At 42.7% G+C, this 22,264-nt stretch overlaps 1 protein-coding gene across 3 annotated transcripts in view; it reads left to right on the top strand.

The window, feature by feature from the left end:
• DAB2 (DAB adaptor protein 2) overlaps positions 1 to 22,264 on the top strand; it is a 267,105-nt gene that overhangs the window by 93,556 nt on the left and 151,285 nt on the right. For all 3 annotated transcript variants that reach the window (XR_005747128.1, XM_040338682.1, XM_040338692.1), the window contains exon 2: positions 13,265 to 13,453. Coding sequence is in view for 2 of the 3 variants with exons in the window: in XM_040338682.1 (XP_040194616.1) it covers positions 13,366 to 13,453 (88 nt within the window). In the remaining variant the exon portion in view is untranslated. The remainder of the gene's footprint in view (positions 1 to 13,264; positions 13,454 to 22,264) is intronic.

Below are 22,264 nucleotides of genomic sequence, written 5' to 3'. Positions count from 1 at the left end.
GTTTTAGAGTCGGTTCACACTAGGGCGACACGACTTCCAGCGCGACTTTCAGAGGCGACTCCGACACGACTTGAACATGAACCACAGGGCGATCTGGGGCGATTTACAACACAACTTGAAGTCGTCTCCAGGACAGGAGACTTTCCAGTGGCCAATAAAACAACAATCAGCTCTGGGGGAGGGAGAGGTTTGCCTGAGAAATGTATGTTATCTTCCTGGAAAGTCGCTTCAGTTAAGACAGTGATCCGACTTCTGAGGCGACTTCCATTGAAATCAATGGGTACAAATCGAAGTCGGATTGAAGTAGTACAGGAACCTTTTCTGAAGTCGGATCGCCTTGAGTCGTGTGTATTAACACCGCTCCCATTCACTTCCATTGTTTTTCTCTACAGCGCGACTTGGGACGACTTGAGGCGACATGAAGTCGGATCGCAAGTCGCCCCAGTGTGAACCGGCTCTTACTGTTAACTTTTTTTAATAAATTATTTTGGTAATGCACTAGACGTTTGTGCCCTCTTGTTTGTGTTTCTTCCAAGCTGGAATGTTTAATTTCTCTCACCTGCTCCTGGAAAAACTCTGAAGCCTCGTACACACGATCGGATATCTGATGGGATCTAATCCGATGGATTTTTTTCATTGGATATCCGATGAAGCTGACTTTTTATCAGTCTTGCCTACACACCATCAGTCAAAAATCCGACCGTGCCAAAACGCAGTGACGTAAAACACTACGACGTGCTGAGAAAAATGAAGTTCATGCGTCGACTTGATTCTGAGCATGCATGGATTTTTGACCGATGGACTTCCACACAGACGATCAGATTTTTCTATCGTTTTTTTATCCATAGGAAAGATTTAAAACATGTTCTATTTTTTTTCACCAATGGAAAACAAACCGATGGGGCCCACACACGATGGAAACGGTCCATCAGTCTGTTTTCATCGGACAAACCGATCGTGTGTAAAGGGCTTAAGAATAAAGGGCAGAGAGTGTCAAATGACCAGCATGAATACTTATCATGCTCCAGCCAATCCCTGAAAGAAGGTGTCCAGAAGGTGGCTGGGGAGGTGATCAATGTTTGGGAGGCCTTTCCAGAGTGTTCTTTCATTCAAGGAGAGTTCCAGTTATTCTGGGGCTGCTGCCACTGGGAAAGAGAGCTACTGGAACAAGGATTGCAGTCTGGGCCTCAGCTGGAGCTGGGTTGAGGGCCTGGAGGAGCTTGATAATGGACTTTTGCTGGAAAGGATTATCCCAAAGTCCTGGTCAGGAGAAGGATCTTTTTATCTCTGTCACTGAGGATCTAGCTGTGATGGATGAATGGCAGACAGCTTCAGGGACATTGTGAGTAAGACCTGCTTTGGGACTGTAGTGTGAGATGCTCCCGTAAGAGGCAGTTCACACAGGGGCGACCTGTCAGGCGACTCAGCCGCCTGACAAGTCGCAGTCCGCTCTACTCAATGGAACCGTTCTAATAGGAGCGACGCAAGTCGCTCCGACTTAGAAAAAGGTTCCTGTACGACTTTGGGGGTGACTCGGGGCGACTTGAATTGACTTCAATATAGAAGTCATTTTGCAAGTTGCCTCTCAAGTGGTCTTGAGATCGCCTTACCAGGTCACCCCCAAAGTCGTGTCGCCTGTGTGTGAACCGGCTCTTAGGATTTCCTACCAGAAATTATCTCACTGATTGCTATTATTGTTTTGGAGTATCCTGTGACCCTAACCCCTCTCCTGCTCAAGTTCTTCAGCAAAAAATAGCAAAAAGACATCCCCTAGGCTGAGCCATTATTGTCGGTGTGCGTGACACTGTGCATGTGACTGGCAGCCTCTGTACTTCTGTAGGAGACCTGGGTATATTCGTACACACAATCGGATTTTCCGATGAAAAAAGTCTGACGGAATTTTTTTCATCAGAAATTCCGACCGTGTGTGGGTCCCATCGGACTTTTTTCCTTCAGAGTTTAGAAATAGAACATGTTTTATTTTTTTCCGATGGAAAAAAATCCTTTTGGAGATTCCGATCGTCTGTGTGGAACTCCGACGGAGAAAAAAACACGCATGCTCAGAATCAGGTCTACGCATGCTCGGAAGCATTTAACTTAATTTTTCTCGACTCGTTTTAAGTCACCGCATTTTGGACGGTTGGAATTTGGTCTGACAGTGTGTATGCAAGACAGCTTGAACGGAATTCCGACGGAAAATTCCATCGTATTTTACCCCATCGGAAATTCCGATCGCTTGTACAGGGCATAATCCTTTGAGGCATGGGGGTGTATTTTTTTCTGGAGCGTGTATAAAAGGAAAGCAAAGCATAATGGGGAGAAGGTGAAGAAGGGAAATGGAGATAGTTGGATAGATGGGGGCAGTGGCGGTTGGTGCTTCAAATTTTTTTGGGGGGAGCAAACGAACTGAAAAATACTGAAACAAAAACATCAAATGCAGCCTTGCTGTGCCCATCAATTGCAGCCAACTGTGTCCAGCAAATGTAGCCAAATTCGGATCGTGTGTACAAGGCATCAGTGGTGTGAGCGCTAAAATTACTTCAGTAGAGTTAGCGTAAGGCTGATTTTCTCCTGTCTGGTGAAACCATTGTCAGCTTGACAGAAAGTGAGGAGAAAGCTCCCAAATGGAGCTCTGAATAGCAGTAAAATTATGACAGGAGTTCTGCTCCTTCCCCACTCAATCCAAAACTGAAAAGAAACATTTTACAACATACACTTTAAAAAGTAAATCAAGGCAGACATAACAAAAACACAAATTGTTGTGGTTATGTAATCATTAAAAATTAATTAGGTTTATTTTAAAATGCAGCCAGTGCAAGCATCTGAACTTGATTTCACCCTCTTGTAATCCCCTGACCAGCAACACCCAAAAAGAAGGTACAGTGCCTTGCGAAAGTATTCGGCCCCCTTGAACTTTGAGACCTTTTGCCACATTTCAGGCTTCAAATATAAAGATATAAAACTGTATTTTTTTTTTGAAGAATTAACAACAAGTGGGACACAATCATGAAGTGGAACGAAATTTATTGGATATTTCAAACTTTTTTAACAAATAAAAAACTGAAAAATTGGGCGTGCAAAATTATTCAGCCCCCTTTACTTTCAGTGCAGCAAACTCTCTCCAGAAGTTCAGTGAGGATCTCTGAATGATCCAATGTTGACCTAAATGACTAATGATGATAAATAGAATCCACATGTGTGTAATCAAGTCTCCGTATAAATGCACCTGCACTGTGATAGTCTCAGAGGTCCGTTTAAAGCGCAGAGAGCATCATGAAGAACAAGGAACACACCAGGCAGGTCCGAGATACTGTTGTGGAGAAGTTTAAAGCCGGATTTGGATACAAAAAGATTTCCCAAGCTTTAAACATCCCAAGGAGCACTGTGCAAGCGATAATATTGAAATGGAAGGAGTATCAGACCACTGCAAATCTACGAAGACCTGGCCGTCCCTCTAAACTTTCAGCTCATACAAGGAGAAGACTGATCAGAGATGCAGCCAAGAGGCCCATGATCACTCTGGATGAACTGCAGAGATCTACAGCTGAGGTGGGAGACTCTGTCCATAGGACAACAATCAGTCGTATACTGCACAAATCTGGCCTTTATGGAAGAGTGGCAAGAAGAAAGACATTTCTTAAAGATATCCATAAAAAGTGTCGCTTAAAGTTTGCCACAAGCCACCTGGGAGACACACCAAACATGTGGAAGATGGTGCTCTGGTCAGATGAAACCAAAATTTCTTTTTGGCAACAATGCAAAACGTTACGTTTGGCGTAAAAGCAACACAGCTCATCACCCTGAACACACCATCCCCACTGTGAAACATGGTGGTGGCAGCATCATGGTTTGGGCCTGCTTTTCTTCAGCAGGGACAGGGAAGATGGTTAAAATTGACGGGAAGATGGATGGAGCCAAATACAGGACCATTCTGGAAGAAAACCTGATGGAGTCTGCAAAAGACCTGAGACTGGGACGGAGATTTGTCTTCCAACAAGACAATGATCCAAAACATAAAGCAAAATCTACAATGGAATGGTTCACAAATAAACATATCTAGGTGTTAGAATGGCCAAGTCAAAGTCCAGACCTGAATCCAATCGAGAATCTGTGGAAAGAACTGATAACTGCTGTTCACAAACTCTCTCCATCCAACCTCACTGAGCTCGAGCTGTTTTGCAAGGAGGAATGGGCAAAAATTTCAGTCTCTCGATGTGCAAAACTGATAGAGACATACCCCAAGCGACTTACAGCTGTAATCGCAGCAAAAGGTGGCGCTACAAAGTATTAACTTAAGGGGGCTGAATAATTTTGCACGCCCAATTTTTCAGTTTTTTATTTGTTAAAAAAGTTTGAAATAACCAATAAATTTCGTTCCACTTCATGATTGTGTCCCACTTGTTGTTGATTCTTTAAAAAAAATTACAGTTTTATATCTTTATGTTTGAAGCCTGAAATGTGGCAAAAGGTCGCAAAGTTCAAGGGGGCCGAATACTTTCGCAAGGCACTGTACTTCATGGACTATAGAAGGAAGTAAATTGTTGACCCAATAAACACCAGCATTGGAATGTTGGGTAGGCTGATTGTGCCTATAAGAAAATCAGATGAATGATCGTTAATTTTTCTTCAATGTTTCACAGCAAGTCGGAGTTGTTGAGTGCCCCCATAGCAAGCCGTTTGTTATGGGGGCACTCTTGTGTGCCTGCTCCCGAGCCCTTGCTCCCTTGTCACTGGCTGTTGTTGAAAGCAGCAGGAGGCAATGGCTTCTGTTGCTGTATCTGAGCCAATAAGGATGGAGAGAGCCGAGAAAGACTTGGCTCTTGTACATATCGCTGGATTGAGATTGGGCTCAGTTACATATTTAGGGAGGGCTGCGGGGGAAGCTGCATGCATGCATTTTGTTTTTATTATACTGCATAGAATGCAGTAAGGTAAAAAAAAATGTTCTGCCTTTACAACCACTTTAACGTCTATGAGTCAAAATAAATAAACACATACAAAAAAGGTGCTTGTAAGGGGGTGTTAGTACCATTTCCAATTTAATCATCCCCATAGATAAATAGTGAGTTACATTAAGAAGTGGGAGGAGTCTGGGCAGAGAGTTGAGAGGAGAGAAGCTGGCCCCCATGAGACTTAATGGGGCCTTATCTTCAGAAATGTAGTGATTCCCCAGCTGGAAGGTACCTGGAGGGGTCCTTGTGCCCCAGCTAGGAGAGAGTTGGGGACATGACATAGATGGTCTGACCTGGGAAAGTGTCAAGGCCACTAAAATAATGGTGAGAAGCTGTATGCCCTTGAAGCTGTATGCCCTTGAAGCTATGCCCTTGAAGTTGCATACCCTTGAAGTTGTATACCCTTGAATTTGCATGCCCTGAAGCTGTATACCCTTGACGTTTTATACCCTTGACGTTGCATGCCTTGAAGTTGCATGCCTTGAAGCTGCATGCCTTGAAGTTGCATGCCTTGAAGCTGCATGCCTTGAAGCTGCATGCCTTGAAGCTGCATGCCTTGAAGTTGCATGCCCTGGAGCTGTATGTCTTGAAGCTGCATGCCTTGAATCTATATGCCCTGAAGTTGACTGCCTGACGGTTGTCTACCTTGAAGTTGCATGCCTTGAAGCTGCATGCCTTGAAGCTGCATGCCTTGAAGTTGCATGCCTTGAATCTGTATGCCCTGAAGTTGACTGCCTGACGGTTGTCTACCTTGAAGTTGTGCACATAAAGCTTTGAAAATGTATTAGACTTCCCCTTACTACTAGTGTCCTATCGTTGCAACTGGTACCTGGCTGTGTTGGGAAGTGTCAGACATGGTATTATACATATGCTGGTCAATGACATTATTTGACTCCCTCTGGAAGCGGCTATTCACATCAACATAAATTAGGGCAAGAAGCCTAGTGGCGGTACCTGCGAGTAAAACATTATGCCCACATTCTATTGTGTAATGTGATGTGTAGGGGCACATGCATTTTAGCACGTTCTGAAGCTTGCAAAAAAAATGTGAATGTATGAACAGGTCCTTAGGATAATAAAACTAGGAGAAAAAAATAATGACAGCTACCATGGCTGAGGCCATCACCCTGATCCTAGCAGCCAAAGTCTCAGACATAGATTGGGTGAGAAAGGATCTCAATCTTGTGGGAATTTTGGAATCAGAGAGCTTCTAACTGCATTCTATCATCTCCAGGGCCGCCATCAGGAATTATGGGGCCCCTTACACAGCTTCAGGCATGGGCCCCCTGGAGCAGAGAACCGGGGGGTGCTGCCGTCTGAAATTGAGAAACGGGGGGGTCTGCCGCGAATTAAAAAAAAAAAAATTAAAAATATATATAAAAAAGGGGTCCGGTGCCCTGGGGACCTCTGGGCCCTTTAATAAAAAGAAATAAAAAAAAATGTTAATAAAAAATATATTTTTATTTTTTTTAAAAAAGGGGGGTTGCCATCTGGGGCCCTGGGGACCTCTGGGCCCTTTAATATTTTTTTTATTTTATAGAAATTACAAAATTACAAAAAAGGGGGGTTGCCATCCGGGACCTCTGGGCCCTTTAATAAAAATAAAATACAAAAATACATATAAAAAAATAAACATTTATAAAAAAATTAAAAAAGGGGGGTTGCCTGGTGACCCCCTGGGCCCTTTTAATAAAAATAAATAAAAATAAAAAAAATATATAAACAAAAATAAAAAAATAAAAAAGGGTGTTTGCCACATGGGGCCCTGGGGGCCGCTGAGCCCTTTAAAAGGAATTTTTTTTTTTTTTTTATAAAAAAAAGGGGGGGTTGTCATCTAGGGCCCTGGGGATCTCCGGGCCCCTGGGGACCTCCGGACCTCTTAAAAAAAAAAAAAAATTGGCCCTTTAATAAAAAATAAATTAAAAATATATTAAAAGAATATATTTTTATTTATTTAAAAATAAATAAAAAAAAAGGGGGGTTGCCATCTGGGGCCCTGGGGACCTCCGGACCCCTAAAAAAAACAAAAAACATTTTTTTTTAAAGGGGGTTGCCATCCGGGCCCCTGGGGACCTCCGGGCCCCTTACAGGTGTACTGCCTGTACCCCCCTGATGGTGGCCCTGATCATCTCTCTCAGAGCCGGGAAACAAAACGAATATGGATTTTCAACAGCTCCTTCTCTGCTGCCTATATTCATTGTGCACTGGCATCTCTTTTCTTATTGTTTTATACAATTTGTAATCTAGATGGAGACAACCTTTTTTTTATTAGATAATCCTATATATACAGGTCAGTGTTTGTATTGGATTTCTCCTTTAAGTGAAATCTCTCAGGCCCGTAGTTATCTTGGCATTCTTTGTGTATTTACCCTGACAAAATATTCCTGGAGGTTGATTGGAGTCTCATATTGAATTTGCAGGGGAACCGAAGCTTCTCCGCAGAAGGTACTTTGGTTGTATTGCTGGAGGGTACATAATGTTTCAAAGGGGGAAAGTTACGTAACACTGACAGCTGTTCTGAAGTTCCAGTCTCCTGGGTTTATCTTCCTGTAATTTGGTTTTTGCTGAGGATTGTTTACACCATCACCGAGCTGTGCGTTATACGCTTTTCTTGTCTTGCCTGCTTTTCAATGTAAACCAAAAAAAAGTCTAGGACAAGACCAAGCTGGGAAAAGCAGCCTGGTCTGTAAGGTGTACCGGTGCCCAACTGTGACTGTGAGCAAGCTTTGCTAAGCCTAATTGAGCAATATTTTTATGTATAGGTGCCAGAGACGGTTTATTACAGTAGTCAAAAACAACTTTCCGGTATGTACAGGGTAGCTTGATCTTGTAATTAAAATTTCTAGTGGTTAATCAGTAGGGGTGCATTTAAAAAAAATCAGTTGTGTGACAAAATGACAATCACAGAGACTTGCATATGTTAAATGCACAGCAACATGTTCTACAAATATGTACTGCGCTCCACTGGCTTTAGGTGTCCTGAAGTATGCTGTCCAGTTCTGGGCACCAGTCTTCTGGAAAGATGTACAGTGGAATCTCGTGATTGCATCTAACAAGCGTTTCCTTATAACCACAGTACTGGGAGCTTTTCACTGTAGGTCTAAGCTGTCATTACTGTGTGTCGAAACTCCTCAGAACCAATCAGATTCATAAAAACAAAACACTGCCCTGGATTTGTTTGTTTTTGTTCTGTGTGTCTCTCTAGTTCACAGGAACATGAAACCAGTTTAAAAGTGAAACTAAGCTGCAGGCACATTATAGGATTGATTTTTATCTATTTGTAATCATTTTTAAAAGGAATCAGTTAACTTTTATGTCTCTATACCCTGTAAACAGTCATTTCAGCAAAAAAAAATGTTTTTCCTTTAGTGACCCTTTAATAATTTAGTTAGTCAGCATGAAATGGAGCTTGGTTATGTAGAATGAGGCTGTATATTCTGCAATATAACATTTTTGGTAAACTCATTCAATTAATTCAAGCTTTGCAAGCTGAGATAACATGCACTGCATTGATGCATTCACATGATTTCACAGTAACCAAGAGATAAAACAAAGTTCAGGAATATTTATTTATCCCATTGTTTTGCAAATCTATGTACACTACAAACTGTATGAGTGAATCGGTTCTGATATTGCTGTTTTAATAACCTGGCAGCTTATTATTCTAATAGGAAAACTTAATTTTCTTTGCAAATTTTTAAAGATTTGAACTACGAGCAAGAATAAGTCCTTACATATTAAAGAGCACCTGTCATTTTAGATCCATCGTGGCAACGCCTGTTAGCGGGCATCCACTCACCTGATGCCGCCACGTCCCTCACCTTCTTGTGTCACTGCCATCCCATTAAAGTGAATGGAACTGTCGGTGAGTCAACAGCAGGTCACAGGAGACAGAGATGACAGTTGCTCTTTAAAATTGCATCATTCCTGAAGTTGTATTCTGTCTTCTTTATTTTCTATATGAGACTAGTTTGCAAAAAAAAAAAAAAGATGATAATTCGTCCGATTTTCTCATTATGTATACAAGACTTTATGACTGAGGAGAAGCTTTGCCGACTTAATTTATCCAAACATATGCAAGAAAAATGCATTTTTTTCATTATTTTCTTTGCATGTGATTGGTTAATCTTTGCAAAGTAAAGTTTCACCACATTCACAAAACTCGGGAGAGGAACTCCCTTGCAAATTTCAACTTCCTTTGCTAAGTGAACAGCCTATTTACTTAAGTAAATCAACCCCATAGACTTTGTGAGAAGGTGCAGCAAACTAATAAAAATACTTTTATTGAATTTAGGAATTTCTAGATTAGTCAATAGATGGAGGTCACGGTACTTCTCCTTTTAATAAATCAACCCCAAAATTTCTAAACATTTTTCTATGTAAAATGTAATCCCTTTTACTGTTTCCTGGTGTTCTGTCGAGAAGTGCCCCCCCATCGAATAGTGCCCGGGACGAACTGCACATGCGCCGTACATCATAGCACAACAGCTGATTTGCCGATCAACTGGGCTGACGTAACCATGGCCCATGCGCACATCGTAGGAGGTATCTCTCGATGGGAGATACCATTTCACAGCCACCATTTAAACCTATACAAACAGTGTGGAAACCTGACCATCAGCACACTGTAAAGCCACCCCACAACAGCAAGGCACAATGTGAGAACTACGGTCTCCTGCCGCTGTTTGTATAGGCTTCAATTGTGCCCGTAAAATGGTATCTCCCATCGAGAGATACCTCCTGCGATGTGCGCTTGTGCTCTGGTCACGGTCACTCCAGCTGATCGGCAACTCAGCTGGAGTGCGGCTCTGTCCTGGAGTGTGGCTCCGTCCTATTCGATGGGGGCACTTCTAGACAGATCCAGCCTTCTTGATCATATTCTGCCATGGCTGCATGGGGACTTGTAGTCAAACAGTTGAGTTCTACTAACGAGACCAAATGGCTACACATGTGCTGTTAGCAACTCAACTTGCGGAAAACCCAACTATGGCCTCATACGCACGACCGAGGAACTCGACGGGCAAAACACATCGTTTTGCTCGTCGAGTTCCTTGTTAGGCTGTTGAGGAACTCGACAATCCAATTTTCTCCATTCCCGTCAAGGAAAAAGAGAACATGCTCTCTTTTTGGCTCGAAGAGTTCCTCGACAGTTTCCTCGTCGAAAAATTTACACACGACCGGTTTCCTCGGCAAAAAAAAAAACCCAGCAAGTTTCTTGCTGGTTTTTGCCAAGAAACTCGGTCGTGTGTACGAGGCCACACTTATACGACTTGTCCCACGATTTTGGACTGCAAAATCAAATGACAAGTCATTCTCCATGATTTTCAATTACTTCCATTTATATTGGCTTGACTTTAAGTCGTGCCAACTTCAAAGTAGACCCTGCACTACGTTGGTCCAACTTCCATGCGAGTTGATGTCCATAGACCTCAATGGTAAACCCTCAAGTAGCATGCAAATCGTACCTGAATAATATAGACACAATTTCAGTACGACTTTGTAAGCACAAGTCGTAAGCACAAGCAGCTTTTTGACCCTTGTCCCACCGAAACCTTTCAACATAGTAGCCCCACCCAAGCACATTTTTCTAGCACACATTCACTTCCTGGTTATTCCCTCAGGAACAATGTGCTCAAAACAGCCCAAAAAAAGATATTTGTGTCCTTGTCCTCTGCTTCTCCCCCGCTTCTTCCTCATGCACTGCTACTGCTGCAGCAGCAATTAACTGCTGTGGAAATATATTGAGTAGCAAACATTTTCTGTCACAACACACCACAACAACCAGGAAGCAAACAGGAACTGGAAACAACTATGGCAGGAAAAGGAATTACCTCACACCATGTATGTTTTCATTGGTTAATGCCAAAGTTGTGGCAAAATAGTACTGATCCAACATCGCGGCAAAGTCGCACGACTTTGAAGTCGTACAAGTGTGAAAGGGGCCTAACATAAAGGTTTACAGAACATCATTTTTTACATAGATTATAAGTGTTCACATCAGCCACTACGTCAGATGAGTGAGAAAAGGATGTAAACCAATCAGACGGTTAATGTCAAAGGAGGAGTTTCTTTATAACAGTTTGTAATCTGGTTAAATAGCAATAATGTCTGTTTACCTATGTAATACGTTAAATTTTTGTTGCATACCGATTAGCTGAATGAGCGGCACACTGCAGGCTGAAGGACTGAAAAGCTTCCTCTTAATCCCCCTGCACAATATGCTTGCCTTATTGAGCCGTGTGGCGCTTATCCAGTCGGGTGAAAATGTCAAATGAGATTAAACTGAGGCCAGTTTTCTTTCATCGCTTCTTACATAAACTAGAAATATAAGCCCGTTTAATCAATAACAGAAAAAATACATGTCGCAAAGTACTGATACTGACAATAGCAGAATGTATAAAATATTACGATAAGAGTGTATAAATGCGTCACTTATGGTTGGGTAACATCATGAACTTTTAATGAGGTTTTGGGGATTTAAGAACCAATAACGTATCTTTGGTTTACTGTGTTGGAAAGTAGAGGTTGAAGAGTAGAAAGCAGAAGTTTCTTGAAGCTGGAGACTGCCCACGCATATATAAATTTCCTGACAAAGTCAACCACATTCTACAAATTTTGACTGCGAAAACTGCTGCATGTACCAAGGCAACCTACCAACAACAGCATCATGATTAGAGACCATGTGTAGGATCATCCATCGTCCAATACAAGATTCCACTGCCTACTGGCTCCCTTAAGAATCTGGTGCCAGGCCAAAAAGGAGATGTTCACACTCCAAATATACCGTAGGGCAGCGGTGTCAAACTCAATTTCATCGTGGGCCGCATCAGCATTATGGGGCGGTTGTACCTATAAGATTAGATGTCCAGCGCATCCCCTTCCCTTACATTAGATATCAAGAGCCACCCCAACATCAGAAGTTGAGTCCCCCACTCTCCCTTACATCACAGTGCACCCCCCTTTCCTAATGCTGCTGCTGGGAAGAAGCTGGATGCATTGCTTGAAAGTAGTGGTCTGGAGGAGGACCAGAGGAGGGCTGGAGCTCTCCTGCAGTTGCAGGAGAGGTGTGAGGGCCACATGAAATGGCCTGGAGGGCCGGATTCAGCCCGTGGGCCTTGTGTTTGACATCTGTGCTGTAGGGCATGAATCTCCAAACTTTCTTAGCAAAGAGCCTGTTTACTGTCCTTCATGGTTTGGAGGGGCCAGTAAGACCAATGGGAGTAGAAAATGACACAGCATCAGTGGGAGTGAACAATGCCCAATCATTGGTTTTAATCTGTGAAATAGTGGTCTGTTGTTGATATGAGTGGGAAGAATAGTGTCCCATCAATAGTGTCAATGGAAGGAATAGTGCCCCATCATTGGCTTTACTTGAAGGAATAGTGCCCTATCATTGATGTCATTTGGAGGAGTAGTGTCTCAATGGTCAGATAAAGGCAGGCAAAGGGCCACATCCTTCCCTGTGCTGCACATTGGAGGCCACTGTTGTAGAGGAACAAATAGCTGCACACCAATGACATCACAATTTGCTTAACTTTATTCCAAGAAACCACAGTGACAAGTCCCCAGTCTAACACATGTCACCTTAGTCATGGAGTTATTTCTGGAGGAACTTGATGACTAAGCCATTTTAGGTCTGAAACATGTTATAGTGGACGGTCCGGAGGCCAGGACTTGTTGTTGTTACTTTGTGGAATAAAGTTTGATGTCATCGGTGTGCGGTTGTTTGTCTCTCTACAACCAACAGTGTCAGTTTAAGTTGGGAAACGATAGGGTTGTCTTGATCATCTTGATTATTTAAATGATGGAAAGCTAGTTGAATTTGTTTGAAATTGCCATCTGTGTGTGGCCAACACAAAGGCTGTATTTTTGAGGCGGTAGGATAGAGTTCTTTAACAACCATATCTGGCCTTTCTACGTTTTTTTTTTTTTTGAGTAATCTCTAGAGTTGGAAGTTAAAGGTAACTACTTCTGTGTAATGAGTGAGAAGGATCAGATCCAACAAACCTTCTGTGCCTGAGAAATGGTTGTTCCCAGTGGGTGGAGATGTGTCAAAAGCAGGAGGACTTTAGTGTGTAAGTCCAGCCTCTGAGGATGCAATGAGAAGTACTGATACATCACATTTACTGTACAACACCTTAGGGACCTCACGAAATGAAAAAAAAAAAAGCTTTGGTTTTATTGATTAGTTGCTGTTGTTTGGTGCAGGTTGCCACTTATATGAATAAATATATAAGAACATTAGCATTTTATTTTGATTGTGTTTTTTCAAGTACTGATATTAATGAATTAATATGATTTTTGTCTTTCAGGTATAAAAATGGCCATCTACTGAACTTTGAACCCTGGAAGTTCTATAGTTGTTTTTATTGTGTTTTTAATGATACTGACATTGTGAATCCGGCCTTCAAACATGTCTACTGATGTGGAGTCTACTACCAGCACTTCAACTGACGTGGCACTAGCCAGCAAACTTGCAACAAAGAAGGAAAAGAAAAAAGGTACTTTTCCAAATGTGTGTACTGCGTTGCTTGTAGAAAATAGGTATAAAACATAATTTGACCCAGGTATTAGAATTTTGAAAGGAGGAAAAATAACAGTTTTTATTATACAAAAGTACATGTAGGGCACTGGGCAGACCACTAGGGACAAAGGGGTGTGTATTTTTTACATAGTACTGTGATCTATAAGATTACAGTATACAGTATGTAATGTGTTTGTTTACTTTTTTGAATTTGGCGCTGTTCTCCACCCCCGTGCGTCGTAACGTCACAGGGAACGGAGATCGGCGGCACATAGGGACACTGTGTGAATCGAGCGAGGACTCGCTCGCTCACACAGTGCGGCGGCATCGTAGGATACAGGGACAAGGTAAGTAACTTTGTCTCTGGCTGCAGCACGGCGAGCCCGAGTCTGGCTCGGGGATACCGCTCTTGGTACAAAAATCTTACCCCGAGCCAGACTCGGGAATACCGCCAGGAGGGTTTATAACCCCCCCTTTTCTCCCAGGAAGAGATGCATATGTCAATGTTCTATTTCGCCTCCCGTGCAGGTACGCATCTCGTACTGGGGTACCTCCACCTCTCATTCCTCACCTATCTCCTCTGACAACAACTTCCCCTCTTCCGAATACATAAATGAGTTCCATTCTGTCCATGTTTGAGTATATTGTTCTCTTTTATTTTGAGCTGAAAGGACCAGATCCTCCATGGCTCCTATGTCTCGTACTCTATTGAGCCAACCTGCAACTGAGGGTGGTCTAGAGTCCCTCCACCTCAAGGCCACCCCCATTTTAGCTGCGTTAATTAAATGGCATAGCACCGATCTTTTATATGTCTGCACCGGGATCTGTGAGCAATAAAGCAGAAAAAAAGCGAGATCATCTGGTATCAAGAATTCTGTGAATCCCTGCGAGATTCTCTGGATCTCTGACCAGTATTGCTGTAATTTTTCTAATGGATATGTGTACATTGGTGACAAAAGAGTGCCCAAACAAAGATTAACCACTTGCCGATCAGCCACCGCAGTTATACTCCGGCAGGTTGGCTCGGCTGTGCGCAAATCGCCCTAGGTGTACGTCGGTCCCTTTTAATGGCCATAGCTGGCGCACATCAGCTCTGCCAGTCACCCACAATCGCTCCGCAGAGAGCCAAAGCGGTGATCTGTCAATGTAAACAAACAGATCCCTGTTCTGACAGGGGAGTAGAGAGAGATCTGCTATTCCTAGTGATCAGGAACGGCAATCTCTCCACTCCCAAACAGTACACTTCCCCCACAGTTAGAAACACCTCCCCGGGAAAACACTTAACCCCTTAATCGCCCCCTAGCGTTAACCTCTTCCCTGCCAATGTCATTTATACAGGGATTAGTGGCTATTTTTACTGTTTTTGTGTCACTGCTAAAAATTGCTAATCACCGCCATTACTAGTAAAAAAATAATAATAATAAAAATGCCATAAATATATCCCCTATGTTGTAGACGCTTAACTTTTGCGCAAACCAATCAATATACGCTTATTGCGACTTTGTTTACCAAAAATATGTAGAAGAATACATATCGGCCTAAACTGATGAAGACTTTTATTTTTTTTAATTTGGGATATTTATTATAGCAACAAGTAAAACATTATTTTATTTGTTTTTTTCATAATTGTCTTTTTTTTGTTTATAGCGCAAAAAATAAACTTATGGGGTGATCAAATACCACCAAAAGAAAGCTCTATTTGGGAGGAAAAAAAGGACATCAATTTTATTTGGGTATAGGGACACAAGACCGCGCAATTGTCAGTTAAAGCGACACAGTGCCGTAACGCAAAAATGGCCTGGTCAGTAAGGCCGTGTACACACGATCAGTTAACCAGAGGATAATGGTCTGATGGACCGTTTTCATCGATCCAAACCGATCGTGTTTCGGCCCCATAGGTTGTTTAACCTTTGGTTAAAAAAATGGCAACTTGCTTTCAAATTTTATCCTTTAAAAAAATCCACGCATACTCAGAATCAAGTCGACGCATGCTTGGAAGCATTGAACTTCGTTTTTTTCAAGCACGTCATGTTTTACGTCACCACGTTCAGACACGATCGTTTTTTTAACTGATGGTGTGTAGGCACAACGGACCATCAGTCAGCTTCATAGGTTAACCTATGACAACGGTCCGTCGGTCCGTTCTCATCAGATGGACTGATCGTGTGTACATGGCTTAAGGGGGCAAATCCTTCCGGGGCTGAAGTGGTTAAATAAAATCTCTTAAAGAGTAAATGGTGCTTTAGGATAACTGTGCAAAAGTGTTGAAGACTGTACAAGCTCTACCTTCATCTGAATAACATATGAAGCTCTTAACTTAGTTTGGCAACTGTGAAGTATGCATCAAGTGCTGCTGGTAAGGTTCAATGCACCCTACTGCTAGCCAAAAACGTCATTAACACTTTTTGAACCTTTATTGAATCCTGGAGCATATGCATACTCACATCTGCAACAACGTCTTGTTAAGTGACAGCGGAACCCAAGCAGGAGCTGACCAAGGAACACCTCCCTATGCATTGTGGGAGCCAACGTTTTTTTTTTTTTATCTAGTCCATTCCTTGCCTGAAGCCCCGCACAGCAATAAATATAACAAACAAGGCGCTGCGGCTGTTATATGGTTAATCCAAACCATGTACTTTCAGAGCCACAAACATCTGGCTTGCATGTTAAGTGCTGAATAAACTACCCACTGAATCCGCAGAAATCTGATAGTACAGGCTTCCTGGGCAGATTTACAGTCTCTCCGCTGCTTGTCAAGGATATCATTACCTTATTGTGTTACACCAGAATGTACACTTTCCATGGGGCATAGAGCTGCTTATTGTTTGAACAATTAAACTAGTGAAAAATAAAATGCATATATATATAGGCTTATACAGTCAAGCAGGGCAAAGATAAATAGTGACTTGAAAAGTGCAGCAACCCATAAAATTCAATAAAAAGTCAATTCATGGCAGTCCAATATCATGTGAAAGGGATGTCTGTGTTTTGGGTGGGCACCATACCCAATGGTGGCACCTACTGCCATTATATATGTCACAGAAACCCCAATGGTAATCACATTGCTGCTTATATCTCAGCCCCCTCACCTGAGGACATAACTGGGTCTGCTAGTCTACCAAATTAATTATAAAACATAATCGCATGCTCCTCAGCCAAGTGCTAATTATTATTATATTTTTTTTCAAATAAAGTCACACTATCATACACAACTGTATACAGGCAGTGCTTTGGGGTTTATTTACTAAAGGCACTGTGGTTTACTATATACTATGGGGCAGATCCACAGAGAGAGTACGCCGGGGGATCTACTGATACGCCGGCATACTTTCAAATTACCCGCGTCGTATCTTTAGTTTGAATCCTCAAACCAAGATACGACGGCATCTGGGTTAGATCCGACAGGTGTACGTCTTCGTACGCCTTCGGATCTAAGATGCAATTCTTTGGCGTCCGCTGGGTGGCGTTCGTGTCGTTTTCCGCGTTGAGTATGCAAATTAGCTATTTCCGACGATCCACGAACGTACGTGCGGCCGTTGCATTCTTTTACGTCGTCTTTAGTCGGCTTTTTCCGGGATATAGTTAAAGCTGAGATTTTGCGGCGTATAGTTAGACTTGCCATGTTAAGTATGGCCGTCGGTCCCGCTGCGAAATTTGAATTTTTTTTTTGCGTAAGTCGTCCGTGAATCGGGATGGACGTAATTCACGTCTAAGTTAAAAAAAATGATGTCCTTGCGACGTCATTTAGCGCAATGCACGGCGGGAAATTTAGGGACGGCGCATGCGCAGTTCATTTGGCGCGGGGACGCGGTTCATTTAAATGAAACATGCCCCCTAATCGCCAATTTGAATTCCGCCACCAGAGATACACTAACTTACGGCGCAAATTCTTTGGGGATTCGAACCGGCCAAAAGTAAGTTACAGCGGCGTAGCGTATCTCACATACGCTGCGCCCATCTATTTCTATGTGGATCGGCCCCTATGTATTTAATATAACATTTAAGGCAAATTATACAAATTTTTTCAATTATGAATTTGAAAGGAGTATATAAATACTGTTTCTGATGGTTTTATGGCTTTCTTTTTATTTCTTTTTAAACAATACATTTTTATTAACTGTGATTCCCCGAAAATAAGACCTACCCCGAAAAATAAGACCTAGCGTTATTTTCCAGGAGGGCTGCAATATAAGCCCTTCCCCAAAAACAAGCCCTAGTTTAAAATGCTTGTAAAATCCTATAACCCACTCTATTACAGTAGTATATAATGTACCGTATTTATAGGCGTTTAACACGCACCCTAACTTTAGGGAAGTTTCAGGGGAAAAAACTTTCCACGGCCCCCTGTGTATAACGCCCCATACACACGATCGGAATTTCCGATTGGCCTAAAATCCGATGTAATTTTTTGTCGGAATTCCGTTCAAGCTGTCTTGCATACACACTGTCATACCAAATTCCGATCGTCCAAAACGCGGTGACGTAAAATACTACGACGAGCCGAGAAAAATGAAGTTAAAGGGACACTAAAGGAATTTTTTTTTTTTAGCTAAATAGCTTCCTTTACCTTACTGCAGTCCTGGTTTCATGTCCTCATTGTTCGTTTTTGCTGTTGATGTTGCTGTAATTCCTCTCTGTTCTGTATACTTCCTGGTTGTCTGTTTCCTGATGAAAAAAGTCATGGGGGCTTTCTCTCTGTGGTCACTAATCAAGGAGGTGTGATTACTGTGTGTCTAAAACCCCACAGTGCCTAAAAAAGTGCCAATCAGTGCCCTATCAGTAATGCCTGTCAGTGCCCTATCAAAGTGCCAATCAGTGGCACTCAGTAATGCCCGTCAGTGCTGCCTATTAGTGCCATCAGTGCCGCCTATCAGTGCTGCCTATCAGTGCCCATCTATTTTTTTTCTTTAAATTGGCGTTTTTTTTTTTCCGTTAATAGCACACAAAATAAAAACTGCAGAGGTGATCATATACCACCAAGCTGTATTTGTGGGAAGAAAATGATAAAAATGTAGTTTGGGTACAGTGTAGCATGACCATGCAATTGTCATTCAAAGTGCAACAACGCTGAAAGCTAAAAATTGTCCTGTGCAAGATGGGAGGAAAGTGCCTGGTATGGAGGTGGTTAAAGAATACCCAATCAGGTGCAAGGAAAATAAAGAAAAACAGCATTTTTGCATGCTCATGATTGGATAATAGAAATCGGCAGAGCTTCACCACATTCACTAAGCTCCGGGAGAATGAGTGTGATTGTAAAGTGCACAGTCTAATTTCCTTTAGTAAATCAGTCCCTTTTTGAATCAAATAGATTCCTGTCTGGTTCAAAATTTTGCATGATTATTTGCCAGAGGTAACTAAATCAAAAAAATCATATAAACTTTTTAGAAAACCATCACAAACTGTATTTTTATACCCCTTTAAAATGTATAATTGAAGACAAATATAAAAGTTTTTGTTTTATGTTCACCTAGTATAATTTGCTTTAAATGTTATATTAAATACATAGTATATAGTAAACCACAAAATGTCAGCATGTGCAGTTCTTGGTTTATAAAGAATCCTTGTTGGGATATTTTAAATCCTTATACAGGACCATAAACCGCTCAATTCATTCCCAGCCTGGCTCAGAGACTTATGGACAGGTTTTGGAATTGTAGTAAATGAGGGATATTATGGCATCAAACCACAGCTAATGAACACAAGTAAATATAATAGTCTTGGGTGGACGGGCCTTCCAACACACATTTTATAGGTCTTTCTTTGGTAATAAGATTATATCTTACACAACACAGTTCATGTAGAATGGGGACTCCCTAGGTCATTGGTTCGCAAAGTGAAGCCTGCCGGCATGCCAGATGGTCTGCTGTGCTGACTTAAGCATCTCTCTTGGTAGGAAACCCCAGCATGTTCATTAAAGGTCATATTTACTTTAAGCAACTTAAATCGTAATTAAACTTCCTCAAATTATTTTTATTAATTGGGCCTCGGGAGCTTTTAGCCATAATGTGCTTGTAAGAGGATGACCTGTGACACCCAGAGACTTTCTGAGGATGGGGGATACTCCTGTGTCAGCGTAACTGATAACTCTTGGGTCTGAGTCCACCCTGTGCCCTTTGGGCATGGGGTGGCAAGTGAATCATAATTCATGTATTACATGAGATGGGACATTAATAATAGTTCATATTGCAGGATCTTGAGAGATTGCAAGTTGTTGGTTAATTGTGACCCAACCAGTCAATAGTGACTCATCTCTCTAGATAGCCTAGTGACATGTTAAATAAGGCTGGCTCTTGAAAGGCCTTTAATTGTGTGATAACACTGTTTAAAGCCTATTGATGCTCAGAGGTGTGAATACCTTTTGGTCAAGCTGTATGCGAAGACAGAACGTCTGTCTAGGGATATGGATTAAGAAGAGATCATTGTGTGATGGTGTTTTGTTTGAGTTCTGTTAATGAAGGAAAGTGCAGTGATTAGGTCATGATAATTATAGCCCGGCGCCGAGATGTCTAGAATGTTTAGTAATTAGCTCAAAGAATGTGATTGAAGCCCCCCACTGTGTGATGTGTGGGTGGGGAGTTGATTGTTCCTTTCATGCCTTGTACTGCATAAAAAGCTGAGAAGAAACCATTAAAAGTGAGTTCATATTTTGACGCAGTAACAGAGCTTGTCAGTCTCGTTATTGAGGGAATTCTTATGGAATGGATCGGGTCTGCCTGTTCGTTGGAGTGTCGATAAGCTGTCGTGGGTTGATGGAAGGTCATAAACGGTGGTGACCGTTACAGTGCTCATATGTACAGCCTATTAGCATGGTACGGTAGACTTACCACCTCCCTCACTGCACTGTCAGAGCCCCAGCTGGTCACGAACATTGTTCTCTTTCCCACTGTTCCTTCTGGATTCTCAGGCCTTGTACACACAACCGAGTTTCTCAGCAAAAACCAGCAAGAAACTTGCTGGGTTTTTTTTTTTGCTGAGGAAACCGGTCGTGTGTACATTTTTCGACGAGGAAACTGTCGAGGATCCCGTCGAGCCAAAAAGAGAGCATGTCTTCTTTTTCCTCGACCGGAATGGAGAAACTTGCCTTGTCGAGTTCCTCGACAGCCTAACAAGGAACACGACGAGGAAAACGATGTGTTTCGCCCGTCGAGTTCCTCGGTCGTGTGTACGAGGCTTGACTCCTTGGCTACTTGGCTGGCCGGGCCACAATGACGTCACTCCGGCATGCGAGAGTCATATCATCACAGCACAGAACACGGCTCTAAATGTGCGCTGAGTTTATACAGACACTGGCAGACAGCAAGAAGGCATTATATCAGAATAGACCAGTAGGTCATAGTGGTTAAAGGAGAGGTTTGGGTATCCAAAAAAAGAAAACACATACTACCCTCCATGCCACAGCTCCGGTCTGATACTGCAATTGTCCTCTGCTTGGCACTAAGCCTGAGTACTGAGTGATCACATGACCATTGATCGTTCAGGTCTCAGTCTTCTCAGAGCAGAGAGCAATCAGTTGCTGTTCTCTGCTTTGCCCCTCCAGTGCTCACTGGAGCATGGGGCTGTGAAGGGGATGGGCATGGGCAGCTCTGGCTCTCGAGCACTGAAAGCTGGAGCCAACTGTTATCAATTGAAAGTTTGGAGACCAGTCAGCTGGGTGGATCCTGACAAAACGGTCGGGATCCTTTCAGAGCCTGGAACAGCTCTGTTATGTCAGCTGACAGTGAACCTCAGCCTGCTGTCAGTTGATTCTGGGTCACAGGAGAGCACAGTATGGCTGTACTTCTCTTTTAATATCACTTTAATGCGCTTCCTGTCATAGAGTGACAATTCTCACTTACTTTGTGATATCACCCTAGGGCAGAGGTCTCCAAACTTTCAAAACCAACGGGCAGTTTACTGTCCTTCAGACTTTAGGGGGGCTGGACTATGGCCAGTGGGAGCAGAAAATGTCCTGGTGTCAGTGGGAGGAATAGTGCTCCATCATTGGTGTCAGTGGGAGGAATAGTGCCCCATCATTAGTGTCAGTGGGAGGAATAGTGCTCCATCATTGGTGTCCTTGGGAGGTATAGTGCCTCATCATTAGTGTCATTGGGAGGTATAGTGCCCCATCATTAGTGTCATTGGGAGGAATTGTGTGCCATCATTGTTGTCAGTGGGAGGAACAGTGAGTGCCCCATCATTGGTGTCAGTGGGAGGAATAGTGCTCCATCATTGGTGTCCTTGGGAGGTATAGTGCCCCATCATTAGTGTCATTGGGAGGTATAGTGCCCCAACATTAGTGTCATTGGGAGGAATTGTGTGCCATCATTGTTGTCAGTGGGAGGAACAGTGAGTGCCCCATCATTGGTGTCAGTGGGAGGAATAGTGCTCCATCATTGGTGTCATTGGGAGGAATTGTGTGCCATCATTGGTGTCATTGGGAGGAATAGTGCCCCATCGATAGTGTCATTGGGAGGAATTGTGTGCCATCATTAGTGTCATTGGGAGGAATTGTGTCGGATTGATGGTGTCATTGGGAGGAAAGATTTTGTTTTTCGTGGCAGGAGGAATGCCTTGTTGCTGCCATTGGATGGAATAGTGCCCCCAGGCCAAATAAAGACAAGCAAAGGCCCGATTCTGCTCCCTGGGCCGGAGTTTGGAGACCAGTGCCTTAAGGCATGACTACAAAACCTATTTTCTCCTTCATAACTTGGGGAGAGGTGTTCTGTAGTCCACAGAGACAACTGGGACCAATGCTAACTGATAACAGTCAGCAGAGGCAGAGTGTACAGGAAGTTATGGTCCTGCTAGG

Source organism: Rana temporaria, chromosome 1, assembly GCF_905171775.1.
Source record: "Rana temporaria chromosome 1, aRanTem1.1, whole genome shotgun sequence".
Taxonomy (NCBI): domain Eukaryota; kingdom Metazoa; phylum Chordata; class Amphibia; order Anura; family Ranidae; genus Rana; species Rana temporaria.
Note: the sequence above shows the minus strand (reverse complement) of the source record. Positions and strands in the feature narration are given on the sequence as shown.